The following is an 18125-nucleotide window of genomic DNA, read 5'->3' on the forward strand; positions in this document are numbered from 1 at the left end:
TAAACTGGCAACCCTGCATTAAAAACATACAATAGTTTAAATGCTAAAAACAGATCAGAATGCCCTATAGGGGGAGATAGTCCCCTGTATATTCGTGTGTCGTCCACACAGCTGCATCTGGCGAGCAATGCTTTAAAGCAGAAGTCTTGTAACAGCTTTGATTAGGAATATATATGTATTAGGAAATTATTATATTTAGATGTATTAAAGTGTTTTTTTGTTGATTGGTTTTTCTGTTGTTGGAACTAATAAAGCAAAATTAAATAAACAAAAGGAGTATCTCGCCTTAACTCCTTGTAATTTAGCTTCTGCGTGTACCATGCCCAGGATCATCACCCTGCCCAGCCTAACAAAGCCCTCCTCTGCTGCCCCCTCAAAACACCCCACAACTTAAGACTCAACACTCAACATTTCCCCTTTCATGACTCCCAGCCCCCCGTCCCCCCCCAATCAGTTAGCATGAAGAAGAGTTCTGGAGAATTGAAAAAAACTTGCACACTATTCTGTGACTTTTATGCTGGCCTAATGGTGACAGCAGCCACAAAATTAAAAGACGCCTGCTTCTTGGGAGAAAAGCAATGACAAATCTAGACAGCATCTTAAAAAGTAGAGACATCACCTTGCCAACAAAGGTCCGTATAGTAAAAGCTATGGTTTTCCCAGTAGTGATGTATGGAAGTGAGAGCTGGACCATAAAGAAGGCAGATCGCCGAAGAATTGATGCTTTTGAATTATGGTGCTGGAGGAGACTCTTGAGAGTCCCATGGACTGCCAGAAGATCAGACCTATCCATTCTGAAGGAAATCAGCCCTGAGCGCTCACTGGAAGGAGAGATCGTGAAGCTGAGGCTCCAATACTTTGGCCCTCTCATGAGAAGAGAAGACCCTGGAAAAGACCCTGATGTTGGGAAAGATGGAGGGCACAAGGAGAAGGGGACGACAGAGGACGAGATGGTTGGACCGTGTTCTCGAAGCTACCAGCATGAGTTTGACCAAACTGCGGGAGGCGGTCGAAGACAGGATTGCCTGGCCTGCTCTAGTCCATGGGGTCACAAAGAGTCGGACACGACTAAACGACTAAACAACAACAACAATAATGGTAGTGGCACTACTACTGCGTCATGCCCTTTCCACATTCATTGATTCATTTACTTATTTACTCAGAAGGGTATATTACCCTCCATCTGAAAATCTCAGAGGTGGGGTGGGGTTTAACAGCATAAAAATACGACCACAAAGGACATAATATAAAGAACAAACCAAGCCCATAACCCTTCTCCACCCTCACACCCCACAAAGACATTTAAAAGGACATAGAATGTTAATCCTTCGTATGAGGAACGCCATCATTTTCTGTGGCAGCACCTGTGGAACTCCCTGCACTTTGAGACCAAGCAGGCGCACCTTCGCCTCACCCCTTTCTCCACCAGCTGAAAATATTCCTCTTTTAGGAGCCTACCCAGATGCTTAATGGTTGAGGTGGCTTTAATGTGTTTTAGTATTTCTTTTTGCATGCATTATAAAGTGTGGGAATTTTTATGAAACGAACAAAAGAAGCAATCCATAGTGTTCTTATAGGGATTTCAGAATATTTCTTGCAGGGCAATATGCAGGGGTCCAGGTGCTGAACTAGGCAAGGGAGACCCAAGTCCAGGCCGTCAGATCCTAAAAACTGGAAGGGGGCAGAGGTGCATAACACTCTTCCTTGTTTTCTTAAAAGAAAGAAAGGAAAGAAGCCACCAGTTGGGATTTGAAAATAATAATAATAATAGTAATAATAATAACAACAACAACACCCTCCCTTCAGATGTGAAGGAAATAAGCAGCTATCCTATCTTTAAAAGACATCTGAAGGCAGCCCTGTTCAGGGAAGTTTTTAATATTTAATGCTGTACTTTTTTTAACACTTGATTGGGAGCCAGACAGAGGGACTGGGGAAACTCAGTCAGTTGGGCGGGGTATAAATAAATTATTATTATTATTATTATTATTATTATTATTATTATTATTATTATTAATTGGTACCCCACCCATCTGGCTGGGTTTCCCCAGCCACTCTGGGCAGCTTCCAACAAAGACTGAAAATACATTAAAATGTCACACATTAAAAACTTCCCTAAACAGGGCTGCCTTCAGATGTCTTCTAAGCATATATTCCTGCCTTGCAGGGGGTTGGTCTAGATGACCCTGGGGTCCCTTCCAACTCTACAAGTGCCATGCGCTGCAAATTGGTGGCGTGACGCAGGCGTTGCAGCAGACGGCTACAGGCGGGGTCCTTCCGCAATGGGAAAGTAGCACGTGGGGGGGAGAAGCTGCAACCGGCTGGATTTGCAGGTAAGAGGAGGACCCCGCCCCCTCCCTTCATCTGAACCCAGGAGTCCTGCCATGGGGGGTTGCCCCACCCCCACCCCGAGAAAAAGACCCCCCCAAGCATTTCATTCATTGCCGGAGAGAGACTTATTGCAGATTCTCAGTCCAACCCCTTCCCACCCCTCTAGAGCCCCATTTGTCTCCCGCAGAACCCGGGAGTTTCGACTCCTGTTCCCAAGTTTACTGCAGTTTCTGGTTTCCTCCCAAAGAACCCAGAAAATTGCTCTTGGATTTCCTCCCGCGATCTAAAGCTGCCGGCTGCTGCCAAGACCCCGCCGCCAGTCACTTCCCTGCCTTCTTCCAGAGTCAGTGTAAGGCAGTAATAATAATAATAAATAATAATAAATTTTATTTATACCCCGCCCTCCCCAGCCAAGACCGGGCTCAGGGCGGCTAACACCAAATAGAAACACAATTGATTGAAACACAGCTTAAAAAACCAGATTAAAATATAACATTAAAATGCCACCTTATTTCAGTACTAGAGCTACATGGACCCGATGGCCTGGCTCAATATAAGGCAGCTTCCTAGGTCACTATCCCATCCCATAATACAGTTTACTACCTGCCCCTCACTTTAGTTTTAATTTCGTCAATCAGCCGGTTTCTTTTTCTCTCCTATTCTCTACTTATTAAACAAAAATCTGATCCCAAGTCCCGATTTAAACAGTTAGTTCTTTTTCTCATCTGTCCCCCACCCCAGTTCACATGCAGATAACTTGTTGTACGTACTACAAACCAGATTTCTGCCCACCTGAGGTGATGCAATATGGGAACAAGGATTCATCAGTCTACTTACTTAGGGCAAATATACAAATGCCACAGATGGCTAGAACAAAAGACAGCTCTTTCCTCAGGATTTCCAACCTCTAATATGTTTGGAATTATAAAAGTATAAAAGGTCATACAACTTTATGGGTCTTTTAAAAAAAAAAAAATTCCAGCACCATATGGAGGAGAGGAGTTTAAATAGGCGAAAGCCCTAGTCCCCAATTCGCCTTCAGACCTTTTCTATGTCATGGGAAGCCTGCCTTTCAGCAGTTTCATTCCTGTTGTAAACTGTCATTATTACTAATGCTATTCCCCACCCTGAGAACTCAGATCTGCCTCTCTCAGCTCTCCCTCCGGCACTGGGGTGGGGGAACAGGTTCAAACAACAGTTGGGTGAAAAAGCCACGTGCAATTTGAAGCATAGGCATGTATCCGGTTTTATTTTAAACTATTTCAACGTCACAGGCTCTGAGGACCTGGAACCATAACATGTCAAAAATCCAAATGAATTAACTCGTGCAAATACAAAAGGACCTTCTTCTGCTGGCGTGAGGCAAAGGATGTTAAATCTGCATCCCGTCAGCTCAATAGGAACGATCAAACAACAGACCTCGGAGTTTACATCCTCTAAACAGGAATGCAGTGGTACCTTGGGTTACAGACGCTTCAGGTTACAGACACTTCAGGTTACAGATTCCACTAACCCAGAAATAGTACCTCAGGTTAAGAACTTTGCTTCAGGATAAGAACAGAAATGGCGCGGCGGCAGCAGTAGTCCCCATTAGATAAAGCGGTACCTCAGGTTAAGAACAGTTTCAGGTTAAGAACGGACCTCTGGAACGAATTAAGTTCTTAACTTAAGGTCCCACTGTATCTTGTCCTTAAATTGTTGTTAAACAGTTAGGAGTTGGAAACCTTCACCAGTCTACCTCAGATCACCCAGAGACCTAGCAGGAGACCTCAGACTACCCTCTGCCCATCTCTGACCTACCTTCCTGTAGCGTAAGAGCCAGTGTGGTGTAGTGGTTAAGAGCGGTAGACTTGTAATCTGGGGAACCGGGTTCGCGTCTCCGCTCCTCCACATGCAGCTGCCTTGGACTGGTCACACTTCTCTGAAGTCTCTCAGCCCCACTCACCTCACAGAGTGTTTGTTGTGGGGGAGGAAGGGAAAGGAGAATGTTAGCCACTTGGAGACTCCTGAAGGGGAGTGAAAGGCGGGATATCAAATCCAAACTCTTCTTCTCTTCTTCTTCTTCGATCTAGTCTTGCCCTCTGCAGGAGCAGAGAACGTTTTCTCCCTCTTCTTAACAACAGCCCTGTTGTATTTCCAAGAGGGCTCTTAACGCTTTTATTGCCCTTTCTTTCCAGGTCGCCATGACAACTCTGTACCTTTCCCCTCATCCGGATAACTTCCAGAATCTGCGGGTTCTGGTTGCGGCCCGCTATGGCCGACACGAGCCCAAGGTGGTCTCCCTGCCTCCTGACAAGGAGCTGGGGAATCCTTCCTTCTCTGTGCCCAAACTCCCAGCTCTGGAGACCCAGGCGGGCGTCCGTGTCTCTGGCGCAGCGGCTGTTTCTTACCTGCTCTGCCCGGATGCCATGAGAGGGCAGAGCCCAGAAGCCAGCGCCCTGGTACGGCAGTGGGTCAGTTTCGCAGACTTGGAGATCGCTCCTGCGGCCTCCGCAGCTGCTTTCTCTGTGCTGGGGGTCTCCAAGCAAAGCAAACAGGTGAGAGGCAGGCTTAACTCTGCTGTGACGGGGTAGGGTACTGTGTCTAACCCATAGCATAGTGGTTAATGGAGTGAGCTGTGAGCCAGAAAGAAAGTGGGCAGGGCGGGGGAGGAAGTGTTAAAAAAAAAAAAGCTCTGAGAAATAACTTGTTTATTTGAGACAAATGAACAAAACGAAAAGCATAAACATACATACAAGTGCTGTACACTTTTCAGCACCCGCCCAAAACGTTGTTTAGATGCGGGTGGCGCTGTGGGTTAAACCACAGAGCCTAGGACTTGCCGATCAGAAGGTTGGCGGTTCGAATCCCCACGACGGGGTGAGCTCCTGTTGCTTATTCCCTGCTCCTGCCAACCTAGCAGATCGAAAGCACGTCAAAGTGCAAGTAGATAAATAGGTACCGCTCCAGCGGGAAGGTAAACGGTGTTTCCGTGCCATGCTCTGGTTCGCCAGGACGGCTTAGTCATGCTGGCCACATTACCAGAAGCTGTACGCTGGCTCCCTCGGCCAATAAAGCAAGATGAGTGCCGCAACCCCAGAGTCGGCCACAACTGAACCTAAAGGTCAGGGGTCCCTTTACCTTTAACCAGGCATGTATAATGCTGGATTGTGTTTTAATCTGTTTTCCCGCTTTTCGTTGATCTTAATTATTTTTTTGAAAGTTTAAAATAGTTGCGTTTAACTGCTTTGACTGATAATTTTATTGCTCTGTTCTTTTCACAATCTGCTGTAAGGTTTTTCTCTTAAAAGTCATGTGCTGTATACATTTTGTCAAATAAATAAATAAATAAGCAAGCACATTATGCAGCTGAGCTCCACGTTGCTGTGCGCTGTTTTCTTTCCCTACTTTTGCAGGATCCAAAGGTCATGGCACCAGCGTGTTTAACAAGACCCTAAACACTACACTTTTTCATTCGTTGTTTTTGTTTGATTTTAACCCCCCCCCCAAAAAAAATCATGAGCAAGGGCATTTAGTGAGCTAGACCACATTCAAGGCGGAAGGAACGCAGTGGCAGGGAGTAGTGCCAATGTACCTCAACAGAGCAGGAAGGTCACCTTTAATTTAGGGACCCCTTATGCAGAAAAGCCCTGCAAGGAGTCCAGGCGGCAGTTATCTTCTGAGCATTGTACCATGAGAGGCGGTGATTTGCGGGTGTGATCACACACTCTTCTCCTGCCCAGGTGACAGACCGCGCTGTGGCAGAGCTCCAGAGTCTCCTTGCGGTGTTGGACGGCCACTTGAAGCTGCGGACATACCTGGTGGGCGAAGCCATGACGTTGGCCGACGTGACAGTTGCGTCTTCTCTGTTGCTGCCGTATAAATATGTGAGTCTCCCTGCAATATCCCTCCCATCCTCTGCTCCAATGGGGCATCGGTAGCATAATTTTGCAGCAGTTTCTACTACTCTGCTTTTGTTGGGGCAGGGATTCAGTGGCTCTGCACTCTGTTGGTGCTGACCTTTAAAGTCCTAAATTGCCTCAGCCCAGTATACCTGAAGGAGCGTCTCCTCCCCCATCGTTCTGCCCGGACACTGAGATCCAGCGCTGAGGGCCTTCTGGTGGTTCCCTCACTGCGAGAAGTGAGGTTAAAGGGAACCAGGCAGAGGGCCTTCTCGGTAGTGGCGCCCACCCTGTTGAAGATCCTCCCTTCAGATGTGAAGGAAATAAATAGCTATCTTATCTTTAAAAGACATCTGAAGGCAGCCCTGTTTAGGGACGTTTTTAATATTTATTGCTGTATTGTTTTTAACACTTGATTGGGAGCCACCTAGAGTGGCTGGGAAACCCAGCCAAATGGGTGGGGTATAAATAATAAATTATTATTATTATTATTATTATTATTATTATCATCGTCGTCATCATCATCATCTGCAGATGTTCTGCCTTAATGCTGTTGTTGGGTTCCTGCCCTTCTCACCTATATTCATAATGGTATATCTCGCGCTCGTGTTCCTCTCCTCATCTCCAAATGATTCCTCTAGGTTCTTCACCAAGCTCTCCGCGCTTCATACACCAACGTCACCCGGTGGTTTCTGACCTGCATCAATCAGCCAGAATTCCAGTTTATCTTGGGTCCAATGAAGCTGTGTGAGCAAACGACTGTTGTGGGGACCCTGAAATCAGACCTCAGAGGTAAGGTGCTGCTACCGTTGTCCTCGTTCCCAGATCCTCGTGAATTTGCTGAGGGCAAAGAAACCTCAAGGAAGAACAGAGCTACAGTCTGTATTGCTTGGGAGAACAGGTTGTTGTTGTTGTGACAATTTAATGTTGAACTGGGTAGGCTTTTGGTCTGACCTAGCAAGGCTTTTCTGTTCTTGTCGCCCCCAGTCTGAATAGGTGGGCCGTAGAGTCAGGGATCCACTGCTGATTTAGTAATAGTTATCATAATCAGCAGGGCTTTTTAAAAAAAGGGAAAATAAGGTGTTGGTATTTACCATGAAAGGAACGTGGGTGGCTCTGTGGGTTAAATCACAGAGCCTAGGACTTGCCGATCAGAAGGTTGGCAGTTCGAATCCCTGCAACAGGGTGAGCTCCCGTTGCTTGGTCCCTGCTCCTGCCAACCTGGTAGTTCGAAAGCACATCAAAGTGCAAGTAGATAAATAGGTACCGCTCCAGTGGGAAGGTAAACGGCATTTCCGTGTGCTGCTCTGGTTTGCCAGAAGCGTCTTAGTCATGCTGGCCACATGACCCGGAAGCTGAACACCGGCTCCCTTGGCCAATAAAGCGAGATGAGTGCCACAAACCCAGAGTTGGGCATGACTGGACCTAAAGTTGTTACAGGATTGCCACACTTTTAACATGGGGGAGATGCTGGTACTTTGTATCCTTTAGTACCCCCAGAAAAAAGCACTGATGGTGATGATGATGATGAAATAATAATATATTTCTTATTCTCTGCTTATTTGGCTGGATTTCTCCAACCACTCTACGCGGCTTCCAACAGAAATACAAAACATCAAACAGGGCTGCCTTCAGATGTCTTCTAAAAGTCAGATAGTTGTTTATTTCCTTGACATCTGATGGGAGGGCATTCCACAGGGCGGACGCCACCACTGAGAAGGCCCTCTGCCCGCTTCCCTGTAACCTCGCTTCTCGCAGTGAGGGAACCACCAGATGGCCCTCAAAGGAGGACCTCAGTGTCTGGGCTGAACAATGGGGGTGGAGATGCTCCTTCAGGTATACAGTATAGGAGTTTAATGGTTAGCACCATTGAATTTTGCTCGGAAACATGTGTTGTTCATAGAGGCACAGACTTTTTGGCAGTGACAGGGAGATGTGGGTCTAGTGCAGGGGTGGTGAACCTGCAGCCCTCCCAACTATTGATCTGGGCTACAGTTCCCATCATCCTTGACCATTGGCTATGCTGGCTGCAGTTAATGGGAGCTGGGATCCAACAGCTTCTGGAGCGTTGCAGATTCCCCACCCCATTCTGGAGAGCACATGGCAATTAAGCAAGATTTATTAACAAGGCCGCTGCACGTTGGTTTATTTCCTTTTCTCTTAAGAACCTAAGGCAGAGTTTTCAGAGCCCAAGGAGCTCACAGAGCCGCCGAAAAGCGCATCCCAGCTAAAGAAAGAAGCCAAAAAGAAAGAAAAACTGGAGAAGTTTCAGCAGAAGAAGGAGAAAAGCCAGCAGCAGCAACAGCAGCAACAACAGGGGGAGGTAAGAAAAGCAAAACAAAATAAAAAAATAAAAATAAAAATATCCTTCTGGTAGCACCTTAGAGACCAACTAAGTTAGTTATTGGTATGAGCTTTCATGTGCATGCACAGAGCGAGGGAAGATTTAAATATTCCAGCAAAGAAGAAAATTCTTGTGTGTGAGAGAGATATTTTTCAGTGCTGTCTATTCCAAAAAAAGAGCTCCCTGCATGTGGAATGCTAGTGTGTTGGGGATTGAGGGATTCTGGTCTTGCCAAGATTTGAGCAGATTTGGGAGATGTTTGGGGAAAGGAGAGGGAAGAGAAGTTCCTTGACACTTGTGCATGCAATGTTTTGGGTAGATGCCACCCAATGTTTGTTTAATTATTTTATTATTCACCATCACTGTACGTTCCCAGGGCAGGTTGAATCAATATAAAACGTCAATTCAAACAATTTTCAGTCAGAAGAATAGAGTGGGTTCTTAAAACACACCTCAAGTTGGTGTGTATGTGTATATATGTGTGTGTATCACTAATAATAATAAATAAAAATTATTTTAAACCTCATCTTTTTTCCAGTAATAAATAAAACTGGGAAAACGTGATGTTTAAAAAATTGCACGCCGAACTAGCCTGAATTCAGGAAAATAGTGAAGAGCTCGGGGCAGGGGGTGATAATAGTGTTTGGGGCCTGTTTCCACCTTACTGCCCCCATCCTGATTCTTTGCAGAAGAAGCCAAAAGTTGAGAAGAAAGAGAAGAAGGATCTAGGGGTCATAACCTACAACATCCCAACTCCCCCAGGAGAGAAAAAAGGTAATTTTAGTGGGGTGGGGGTGGGAGGGAGCAGGGCAGGGCTGGAGTTCTCTGCCCCACACTGTGCTCAGGCGTCCGACATGCCAATTGTGAAGTCCGTTACCCAAGGGGGTCATAATGTAGCCGAAGCAGCAGCACCCAAACACATCAGGGAGGTATTAGGAGGCCTCGACGTCTCTTTTCTCCTTCCAGATGTGGAGAGCCCGATGCCTGACTCCTACAGCCCCCAGTATGTTGAAGCCGCCTGGTACCAGTGGTGGGAGAGCCAGGGCTTTTTCAAGCCAGAATATGGGGTGAGTTTGAGCCCGGGGCGGCTGCGGGGCGGGATTCTCTCACCCAATTCCCCCGGGAAGGTAACATGGCCAGCCCAAGAGTTTTTGGCGCCTGAAGCCGACAACAAAATGGCCGATGTGCACACCCCATAGCCAAGGAAGAAGGGGCGAGTGAAGATTACACCATGGGTGAACAGGGGTGGATAACGATCTGTGTTGGGATCCGCTGCCCCTGCGGACCTTGCTGCCTGAGGCGGTCGTTGCGCCTTGCCTCATGGTTGGGCCGGCTCTGTGGCTGATTCCTGGAGGGCCGCCTGCCTCACGAACATTGCTCTCCTTTCCAGCGTCGCAGCGTCTCCGAGCCAAACCCCAAAGGCCTCTTCATGATGTGTATCCCTCCGCCCAATGTCACCGGATCCCTCCATCTTGGACACGCCCTCACCAATGCCATCCAGGACTCTCTGACCCGATGGTGAGGTTTCCTTCAGTTGCTTTGACTACAGCCTTCTGGCCTTACACTAGGGCTCTTCCTAGATGTCTCTGTCAACCTGGACCCTCTGTTCTCCACCCCTTAACTGCCATTCTTTGGCCTTGTCAGTGTGGTGTAGTGGTTAAGAGTGGTAGATTCGTAATCTGGGCAACTGGGTTCGCATCTCCGTTCCTCCACATGCAGCTGCTGGGTGACCTTGGGCCAGTCACACTTCTCTGAAGTCTCTCAGCCCCACTCACCTCACAGAGTGTTTGTTGTGGGGGAGGAAGGGAAAGGAGAATGTTAGCCGCTTTGAGACTCCTTAGGGTAGTGATAAAGCGGGATATCAAATCCAAACCCCTCCTCCTCCTTGCCCCAGTTTTGCCCTGCCTGAGAGCTAATTCAGTTAGCCCCAACTCCCAAGTGGCATGGGGCTTTGTATAGGTCGTTAACACATACGTCCGCAGAATGGGCTACAGTGCGCAGAATTCAGATTCCTGGGAATCGCTGCGCTTTCAGTTGGAACAAAACAAGCTCAAGTTCCTAACCCTCATGGTCTCAAATATACAGTTGAAAGGATGTTCAGAGCTCTGCGGCCTCTGTAGTGCCTTTCTCTCCCCATGGCTAACCCAAACAGAGGTTATGTAAAGGTATGCAAAATGGTGAATAGGCTAAATATACTAGCATAATTTGTACAGAGGGACGCGGGTGGCACTGTGGGTTAAACCACAGAGCCTAGGACTTGCTGATCAAAAGGTTGGCGGTTCGAATCCCCATTATGGAGTGAGCTCCTGTTGCTCGGTCCCTGCTCCTGCCAACCTAGCAGTTCGAAAGCACATCAGAGTGCAAGTAGATAAATAGGTACCACTCCGGCGGGAAGGTAAACGGCGTTTCTGTGCGCTGCTCTGTTTCGCCAGAAGCGGCTTAGTCATGCTGGCCACATGACCTGGAAGCTGTATGCCAGCTCCATTGGCCAATAAAGCCAATGTACTAAGAAATGCAAACTGACAGGAATGTGGCTTAGACCTTTCCCCAAAGCTAGTTTTCCCACTCAAAATTCCACTTTCCCTGTCCATTTGCCTCTGTGGTATTCTGGAGAAAGAACTACACTTTCTAAGCACAAGTATGCCACCCTTTGAACCCCGGGGGGGACACACACCCCAGGGTTCCCCAAACAGGAGCATGGCCTTCAAGGACGACATCATAAGTTTGGCATGGCCAAACTTGCCCCTCCAGATGTTTTGGGACTACAATTCCCATCATCCCTGACCACTGGTCCTGTTAGCTAGGGATGATGGGAGTTGTAGTCCCCAAAACATCTGGAGGGCCGAGTTTGGCTATGCCTGTCATGGGAAGATAGCCAACAAAACATGTCCAGGTGTTGTTGGACTCCAATTCCCATCCTTAGTTGTCAGAGATGTTGGGATTTGTAGTCTGGCAGCACCTAGAGAACGCCGCATTGGCTGTTCCTGAACGACGTCGCCTGAGGAACAGCTGCTCACGTCCCCTGTGTCTTCCAGGCACCGGATGAAGGGGGAGACCACTCTGTGGAACCCCGGCTGCGACCATGCCGGCATTGCCACGCAAGTGGTGGTGGAGAAGAAGCTGTGGAAGGAGCAACGGAAGACGCGGCACGACCTCGGGCGAGAGCTGTTCATCGAGGCCGTCTGGAAATGGAAGACCGAGTGAGTTGTCTCAAGGCTGGCCCCGTTTTTCTGAGCGCCTTGAACCTCGTCCCTGTGCTGTGTCACGTCTTCTAGAGACACAACGTGCTCAGGGTGCTTTTCCCCTCTGGCTCTTTTCTTGCAGAAAAGGCGATCGGATCTACCACCAGCTGAAGAAACTGGGCGCCTCAATGGACTGGGACAGAGCCTGCTTTACAATGGACCCGGTAATAATAATAATAATAATAATAATAATAATAATAATAATAATAATTTATTATTCATACCCTGCCCATTGAAAGCACGTCAAAGTGCAAGTAGATAAATAGGTACCACTCTGGTGGGAAGGTAAACGGTGTTTCTGTGCACTGCTCTGGTTTCGCCAGAAGCGGCTTAGTCATGCTGGCCACATGACCCGAAAGAGCTGTCTGCGGACAAACGTCGGCTCCCTTGGCCAGTAAAGCGAGATGAGCACCGTAACGCCAGAGTTGTTGGCGACTGGACTTAACTGTCATGGGTCCTTTACCTTTTTACCCCGCCCATCTGGCAGGGTTTCCTCAGCCACTCTGGGCGGCTCCCAACAGAATATTAAAAGCACAAGAAAACATCCAACATTAAAAACTTCCCTAAACAGATGTCTTCTAAAAGTCAGATAGTTGTTTATTTCCTTGACATCTGGTGGGAGGGCGTTCCACAGGGCGGGCGCCACTACCGAGAAGGCCCTCTGTCTGCTTCCCTGTAACCTCACTTCTCGCAGTGAGGGAACCGCTAGAAGGCCCTCGGAGCTGGACCTCAGTGTCTGGTCAGAATGATGGGGGTGGAGACGCTCCTTCAAGTATACTGGGCCTGAAGGATAAGATCAACCTGATGGGATGCCTCTATTAACCATCGCTGACCAGTTCAGGAAATGACTGGTTATGCCAATAGTCTTCTAGGGCAGTAGTGACAGACTTTAGACTTAGGGGAGCCACTTAGGGTTGTGTTTCCCCCTCATTTTTTAAAAAACTAAACCCCAAGATCCACCAACTGTATTTTGCAGTTGTATTTCAGAGTCGAACAGACTGTGGTTTTGTTTGCGTCCCGCAAGAGGTGGAAGCGGCTGAACTGAACTTCTCCCTTGCTTTGCCCACAGAAACTCTCCAACAGCGTCCAGGAGGCTTTTATCCGGCTGCACGAGGAAGGCGTCATCTACCGGAGTACGCGCCTCGTGAACTGGTCGTGCGCCCTCAACTCGGCCATCTCCGACATAGAGGTGACAGGGTCGGGAGAGGCTGGGCAAATGGGATGCTGTCACCCCAACTTCGGTTTGCCCTAGTTGGTCAGCAACCCCACTTGCTTGCCTTCCTACTTTCAAGCGGGTCGGGTGTGGCCCTGAATGTCAGCTCCCTCCTCCTCAGCCTTAGCGTGGCCAGAGTCACACCATACATTTAAAGACCACTTTAGACAGCCATGGCTTTCCCCCAGAGGATTCTGGGAGCTGCAGTCTGTTACGGGTGCCGAGGGTTGTTTCCCCTCACAAGGGCTCTTGTTCCTAGAGTGGCCTAACAATCGATCCTTCCTCACAGGGAATTCTGGGAATTGCAGCTGTGTGAGGGGGAACCACTCCCAGAATTCTTTGGGGGAAGCCGTGACTGTTTAAAGCAGTATCACAGCGCTTTGAATGTACAGTGTGAATGCGGCCTTTGTTGAACTCACCAGGGAAGGAAGAGGAGGACAAAATGAGAGTCATTGGCTCCGGCACTCCCTACTCTTTGCCCCCTTACCGTCTCCCCACCAGCCCCCTCTGGGTGGGAGAGAACGCAGGATGGGCATAGGGCCAGCTATTGCCCCTGTGTTAGGCCCAGTGAGAAGAGGGTGACACACCTTGGGCACCTTCCTCTTCCCAGGTGGACAAGAAGGAACTTACAGGCCGGACACTCTTACCTGTCCCCGGCTACGAGAACAAGGTTGAGTTCGGGGTGCTGGTCTTCTTCGCGTACAAGATTGAAGGTTCCGGTGAGTCAGGAGACCTGGTGGGTTGGGATCAGGATCTGACGCCCTTTCTTTTTTCTCTGACTCTTGGCTCGCTCCGTTGTGGGACCAGTGTTTCTCAGAGAGGAGCACTGACATGCCATTTTCCTTCCTTCCTTCCTCCCTAGATGAAGAAGTGGTGGTGGCCACGACCCGTATTGAGACGATGCTGGGGGACACTGCCGTGGCTGTCCACCCCAAGGATCCCCGGTACAAAGTAAGTAACCATGAGGGCCGCTAGCAGAGAGCTACTGAAATTAAAACAGAGTCCGCAGAGCAATAGGAATGAATAAAACTTTACAAAGGGTACAAGGGGAAGAAACTCCGTCAGAACAACTTTTCCCTCCCAACTCCACCAATTGTCAAATCTCAATAAGTTTTCCTGGCTGACATATAACTCCAATCAATAAACACATGAGACGTAACCGGCTGTGTTCTTAGATAAATATGATATACTATTCATAGTATCAAATTGTAAATTTTGACAGAAGTAACTCATGAAGTTCAACAAACAAACAAAGCAGAAGACCCACTGGATCAGATCATTCTATAGTCAGTTCATGCATAAGGTCCACCCGTGTAATGGTATCCATTCCAACTGTCTGTTCATAAAGTCCAAACCATCCACATGAAAGGTTGTTACAGTTCAGACACAGCTGGTGTGGACAACCTTTGACCCTCCAAGTGCTCCAGCTCCCATCAGCCCCATCAAACATGACACTACTGGCCAGGGATGATGGGAGTTGTAGTTCAGGAACATCTGGAGGGCCACAGGCTCCCCCACACTTGAAAATATAGGATATTTTGCCATAGGAAGAGCGTTACAGGAATGGAGAGCTGAGTTGGTTGGGCTGCAAATGCATGGAATGGATCTTCTGTTAAGGACTGGATGTGGGCAGTAGATTCTACTTCAGATTACTTTTTTGGAGTATTCTTTATTCGCGTGATCTGGGAATACTTTAGCTAAACTTTTCTCCTCTCTCTCTGTTTGTCTCCCAGCACCTGCACGGCCAGAGAGTCATCCATCCCTTCACTGCTAAATGCTTGCCTATAGTTTGCGACGACTTTGTAGACATGGAGTTTGGAACTGGTATGTCTGTTTATATGTGTGTGTGTGTGTATAGATACAGTGGTACCTCTTTGAGCGTCCACCTCATTGAGCGCCCATTCCGTCCAATGTCTGCGGCAAACCCGGATGTACCGGAATGGGTTACTTCCGGGTTCGTCCATGCGCAGAAGTGCAAACTGCTCCGCAGATGTGGTGCTTTGTCTTGTGTTCTTTTCGGCCAGCGACTGGGGCTCTGGAATGGATCCCGGTCGCAAAACGAGGTACTACTGTATATATTTTTATTAAATTTTCTGTTCTACAATTTAGAATATTCATTTAAACAACCTTAAAATATCAGTGATTTCCCTTCTTCTCTTTCCATGGTTCGTTTTGCATAACATAAATCACTGCATATTTTATATAAACTAAACCATTCAGTATTCCATTATTACATCCATCAAAACTAATTTACACTGTTGAATTCATCTTGACGCTGCCAACGTTTTCAAGTGTACACCCCCCCCATATTCAATAAACAGTTCCCAATCTTCTTTAAACGTATGTTCTTCTTGTTCTCTTATTCTATATGTTAGGTCTGCAAGCTGTGCATATTCCATCAGTTTAAGTTGCCATTCTTCTTTAGTTAGGCCGCAGTAGTGCCATACATAAATAAACTTTTTTTGACACCTTGGAATTTCCATCTGAATTATCCCCAACAAAAAGGACTCTGGTTGTTGTTGTTTGGAAAAGTGTTTTTAAACATTTTTTTCCAACTTATTATAAATTACTTCCCAAAAGAACTGGTATGTCTAGGTGCAGATGCTCCTTCAGGTATACTGGGCCGAGGCCATTTAGGGCTTTAAAGATCAGCACCAACACTTTGAATTGTGCTCAGAAATGTACTGGGAGCCAATGTAAATTTAAATTTAAACTTTCCCCCCTCCAAGTTTAGTTTTGCGTTTCTGACAGCAAGCTTGGTTTTTCAGCTGAGTGAAGGTCTTCTGTGAAAGCTCAGACAAGTGCTCCTGAGCTCGTGAGCCTTACTCGCAGGCACAGCAGCCTTGGTTCACAGACATTTATAACCTTTGCGCTGCTGTGGGACTCCCTCTTGAAACACTTGTTGGTTGTATATTAGTTTACACACACAGAAACACACACAGAAACACAAACACATTTGCTATCTGCACTTTCGAATTGTCCTCCTTTGGGTGGTGACTTGGCGTTTAGGGGCATGCTGTTTATGTATTTAATAGGATTTATACACTCAAAGCTATAGGGGTAGGTGGGTCTGTTCCTGATGAACTTGAGCACCTACCGGTCTGCAGCTGCAGTGCTGGGTGTAACTAGAAGAACCTTCTGGCCGAAGGCTGGGAAAAGCACCTGCCCAACTGCATGCCTTCAGCCACACTTAAGAGACCGTGGGGTGGGCAGTTGGGAAGCAACCTGAACAGCCACCAGTCAGATCCAAAGGCAGGATGGATGTCGTCCTCTTCTAATATCTCCTCCTCCTCTTCCTGCGTCTCTCAGGTGCTGTGAAAATCACTCCGGCCCACGACCCGAACGACTACGAGGTGGGCCTGCGCCACGGGCTCGACTTCATCACCATCATCGACGAGACCGGCTGCCTCATCAACGTGCCCCCCACCTTCCAGGTATGGATGGGAGGAGCGGGTTGTACGGTGGATCTCTGTTGGAGATTCAGTGCCAGTTTCTGAGTGGGTCTGGGTAGCGGCGTAGCTAGCCGCTTGGGTGCCTGGTGTGGCGTGTGTGTCCTGCAGCCAGGGGCAGACACAAGCCCCACGCTGCTCGAAAAAGCAGTGCGGAGCTTGCAGGCAGGCAGTCTGCCCACCGCCTCCCCCCACCCCAGGAGAGACACGTGGCTCAGGCATGCTGCAGGCCCCATGGTGTGGCGCACAGTGCCCCCCAGTGCCCCCCACCTCACCTAGCTTCCAGTAGCGTCGGAATAATGTTAATAATAATAATAATTTTTTATTTATACCCTGCCCTTCCCGGTTCAGGAAACCGGGCTCAGGGCGGCTAACAACAAATTTACAAACACTTAATTGGTGCTACAAAAAAACCAGCATAAAATACAGTATAAAGCGTGAATAACAATAAATTCAGAATTCAAAAATCAATTTAGGGGGGAAATCCATCCAATAAACATTAGATGATCACCAGGGCTAGCTGGCTAAATTAGTCCTATTTGGGCCGGCGAGGAGACCAGGGGAGAATTAGCTGTGGGATCCCAGAGCGGGTAATCTTCATAAGAAAAGGGGAGGGGGAGGGAAGGAAGGGGAACAAAAGATCAGGCCAGGTTCACACTGAAAGCCAGGCGGAATAGCTCTGTCTTACAGGCCCTGCAGAAGGAAGTTAAATCCTGCAGGGCCCTGGTCTCATGGGACAAAGCATTCCACCAGGTCGGAGCCATCACTGAGAAGGCCCTGGCGGAGGATAATCTAATTTCCTTAGGGCCCGGGAAGGGGGGTGCAGTGGGTGCGGGAGTTATTTTTTCAAAAAAAGATGTTGTGAGCCCATTTTTTAAAGAAACACACACACAAACACACACACACATTTTTGCCATTTTGTCACCCCCCTGAGTGAGCTGTTGCCCTCAGGTCCTGCTTGCAGGTCTCCCAGAGGTTGGCCGCTGTGAGAGTAGGATGCTGGACTCAGTGGGGCTTCGGCCTGGTCCACCAGGCGGTTCTTAATGTTGCGATTGGACAAAGCAGCCTCATATCTGGGAAGGATAAGGCTGTGGGTAGTTGCTGTCTCAAGTATTGGAGGTAGTAGTAGGCCTCTCTGTGGAGTCGCAAGCGGGGAGGGTGACTATGGCATTCAGCCCCTTCTTGAGGGCTGGAGGTTAAAATCTGGTTGGCCACTGTGAAAACAAGATGCTGGACCAGATGGGTGCTTGGCCTCATCCAGCAGGCCTCTTCTTAGATGTTTATAATCTGTTTATGCCTGGTCCTGGTTTGCAGTGGGTTGAAGGATGGGTTTGGCATCCGCTAGGAGCGTGAGGATCCCATCTCAGTAATTTGGGTCTAGGTCACTGACATGGACCTTCCAGTCCTCTCATTTTTTCTGTGGGATTTGACATCTTTCCACAGGGCCTGCAAGATGGAGCTGTTCCGCCTGGCCTTCGGCTTAGACTCACTCTGAACCCTTATATGGGATTTGGTATATTAATTTTCCAATGGCTTTTTTGCTGGTCCATGTAGGACCAGCATGGATAGCTGGCTCGGGGGAATATCTGATGTTTCCTCCCTTTATGGTCTTGATTTATGGGCTACTACTAAAATGAGTCTGCATTTAAGCTGTATTAAGCCGTA

The 18125-nt window shown here is 48.0% G+C and overlaps 1 protein-coding gene across 2 annotated transcripts in view; it reads left to right on the forward strand.

The window, feature by feature from the left end:
* The first annotated feature begins 2246 nt into the window (after window positions 1-2246).
* Window positions 2247-18125, forward strand: part of VARS1 (valyl-tRNA synthetase 1) — a 33736-nt gene continuing 17857 nt past the window's right edge. Inside the window, exons 1-15 of one of the 2 annotated variants that reach the window (XM_081901375.1) lie at window positions 2247-2333; window positions 4509-4868; window positions 6054-6197; window positions 6854-7004; window positions 8378-8535; window positions 9246-9330; window positions 9523-9623; window positions 9947-10074; window positions 11592-11756; window positions 11881-11962; window positions 12868-12987; window positions 13622-13730; window positions 13874-13962; window positions 14745-14835; window positions 16321-16445. In XM_081901375.1, the coding sequence (XP_081757501.1) occupies window positions 4515-4868; window positions 6054-6197; window positions 6854-7004; window positions 8378-8535; window positions 9246-9330; window positions 9523-9623; window positions 9947-10074; window positions 11592-11756; window positions 11881-11962; window positions 12868-12987; window positions 13622-13730; window positions 13874-13962; window positions 14745-14835; window positions 16321-16445 (1902 nt within the window). In that variant the 5' untranslated portion in view covers window positions 2247-2333; window positions 4509-4514. The remainder of the gene's footprint in view (window positions 2334-4508; window positions 4869-6053; window positions 6198-6853; window positions 7005-8377; window positions 8536-9245; window positions 9331-9522; window positions 9624-9946; window positions 10075-11591; window positions 11757-11880; window positions 11963-12867; window positions 12988-13621; window positions 13731-13873; window positions 13963-14744; window positions 14836-16320; window positions 16446-18125) is intronic. The other variant, XM_081901376.1, reaches the window with a different exon arrangement.

This window comes from Podarcis melisellensis, assembly GCF_964234715.1.
Source record: "Podarcis melisellensis genome assembly, chromosome: 2".
Classification (NCBI taxonomy): Eukaryota; Metazoa; Chordata; class Lepidosauria; order Squamata; family Lacertidae; genus Podarcis; species Podarcis melisellensis.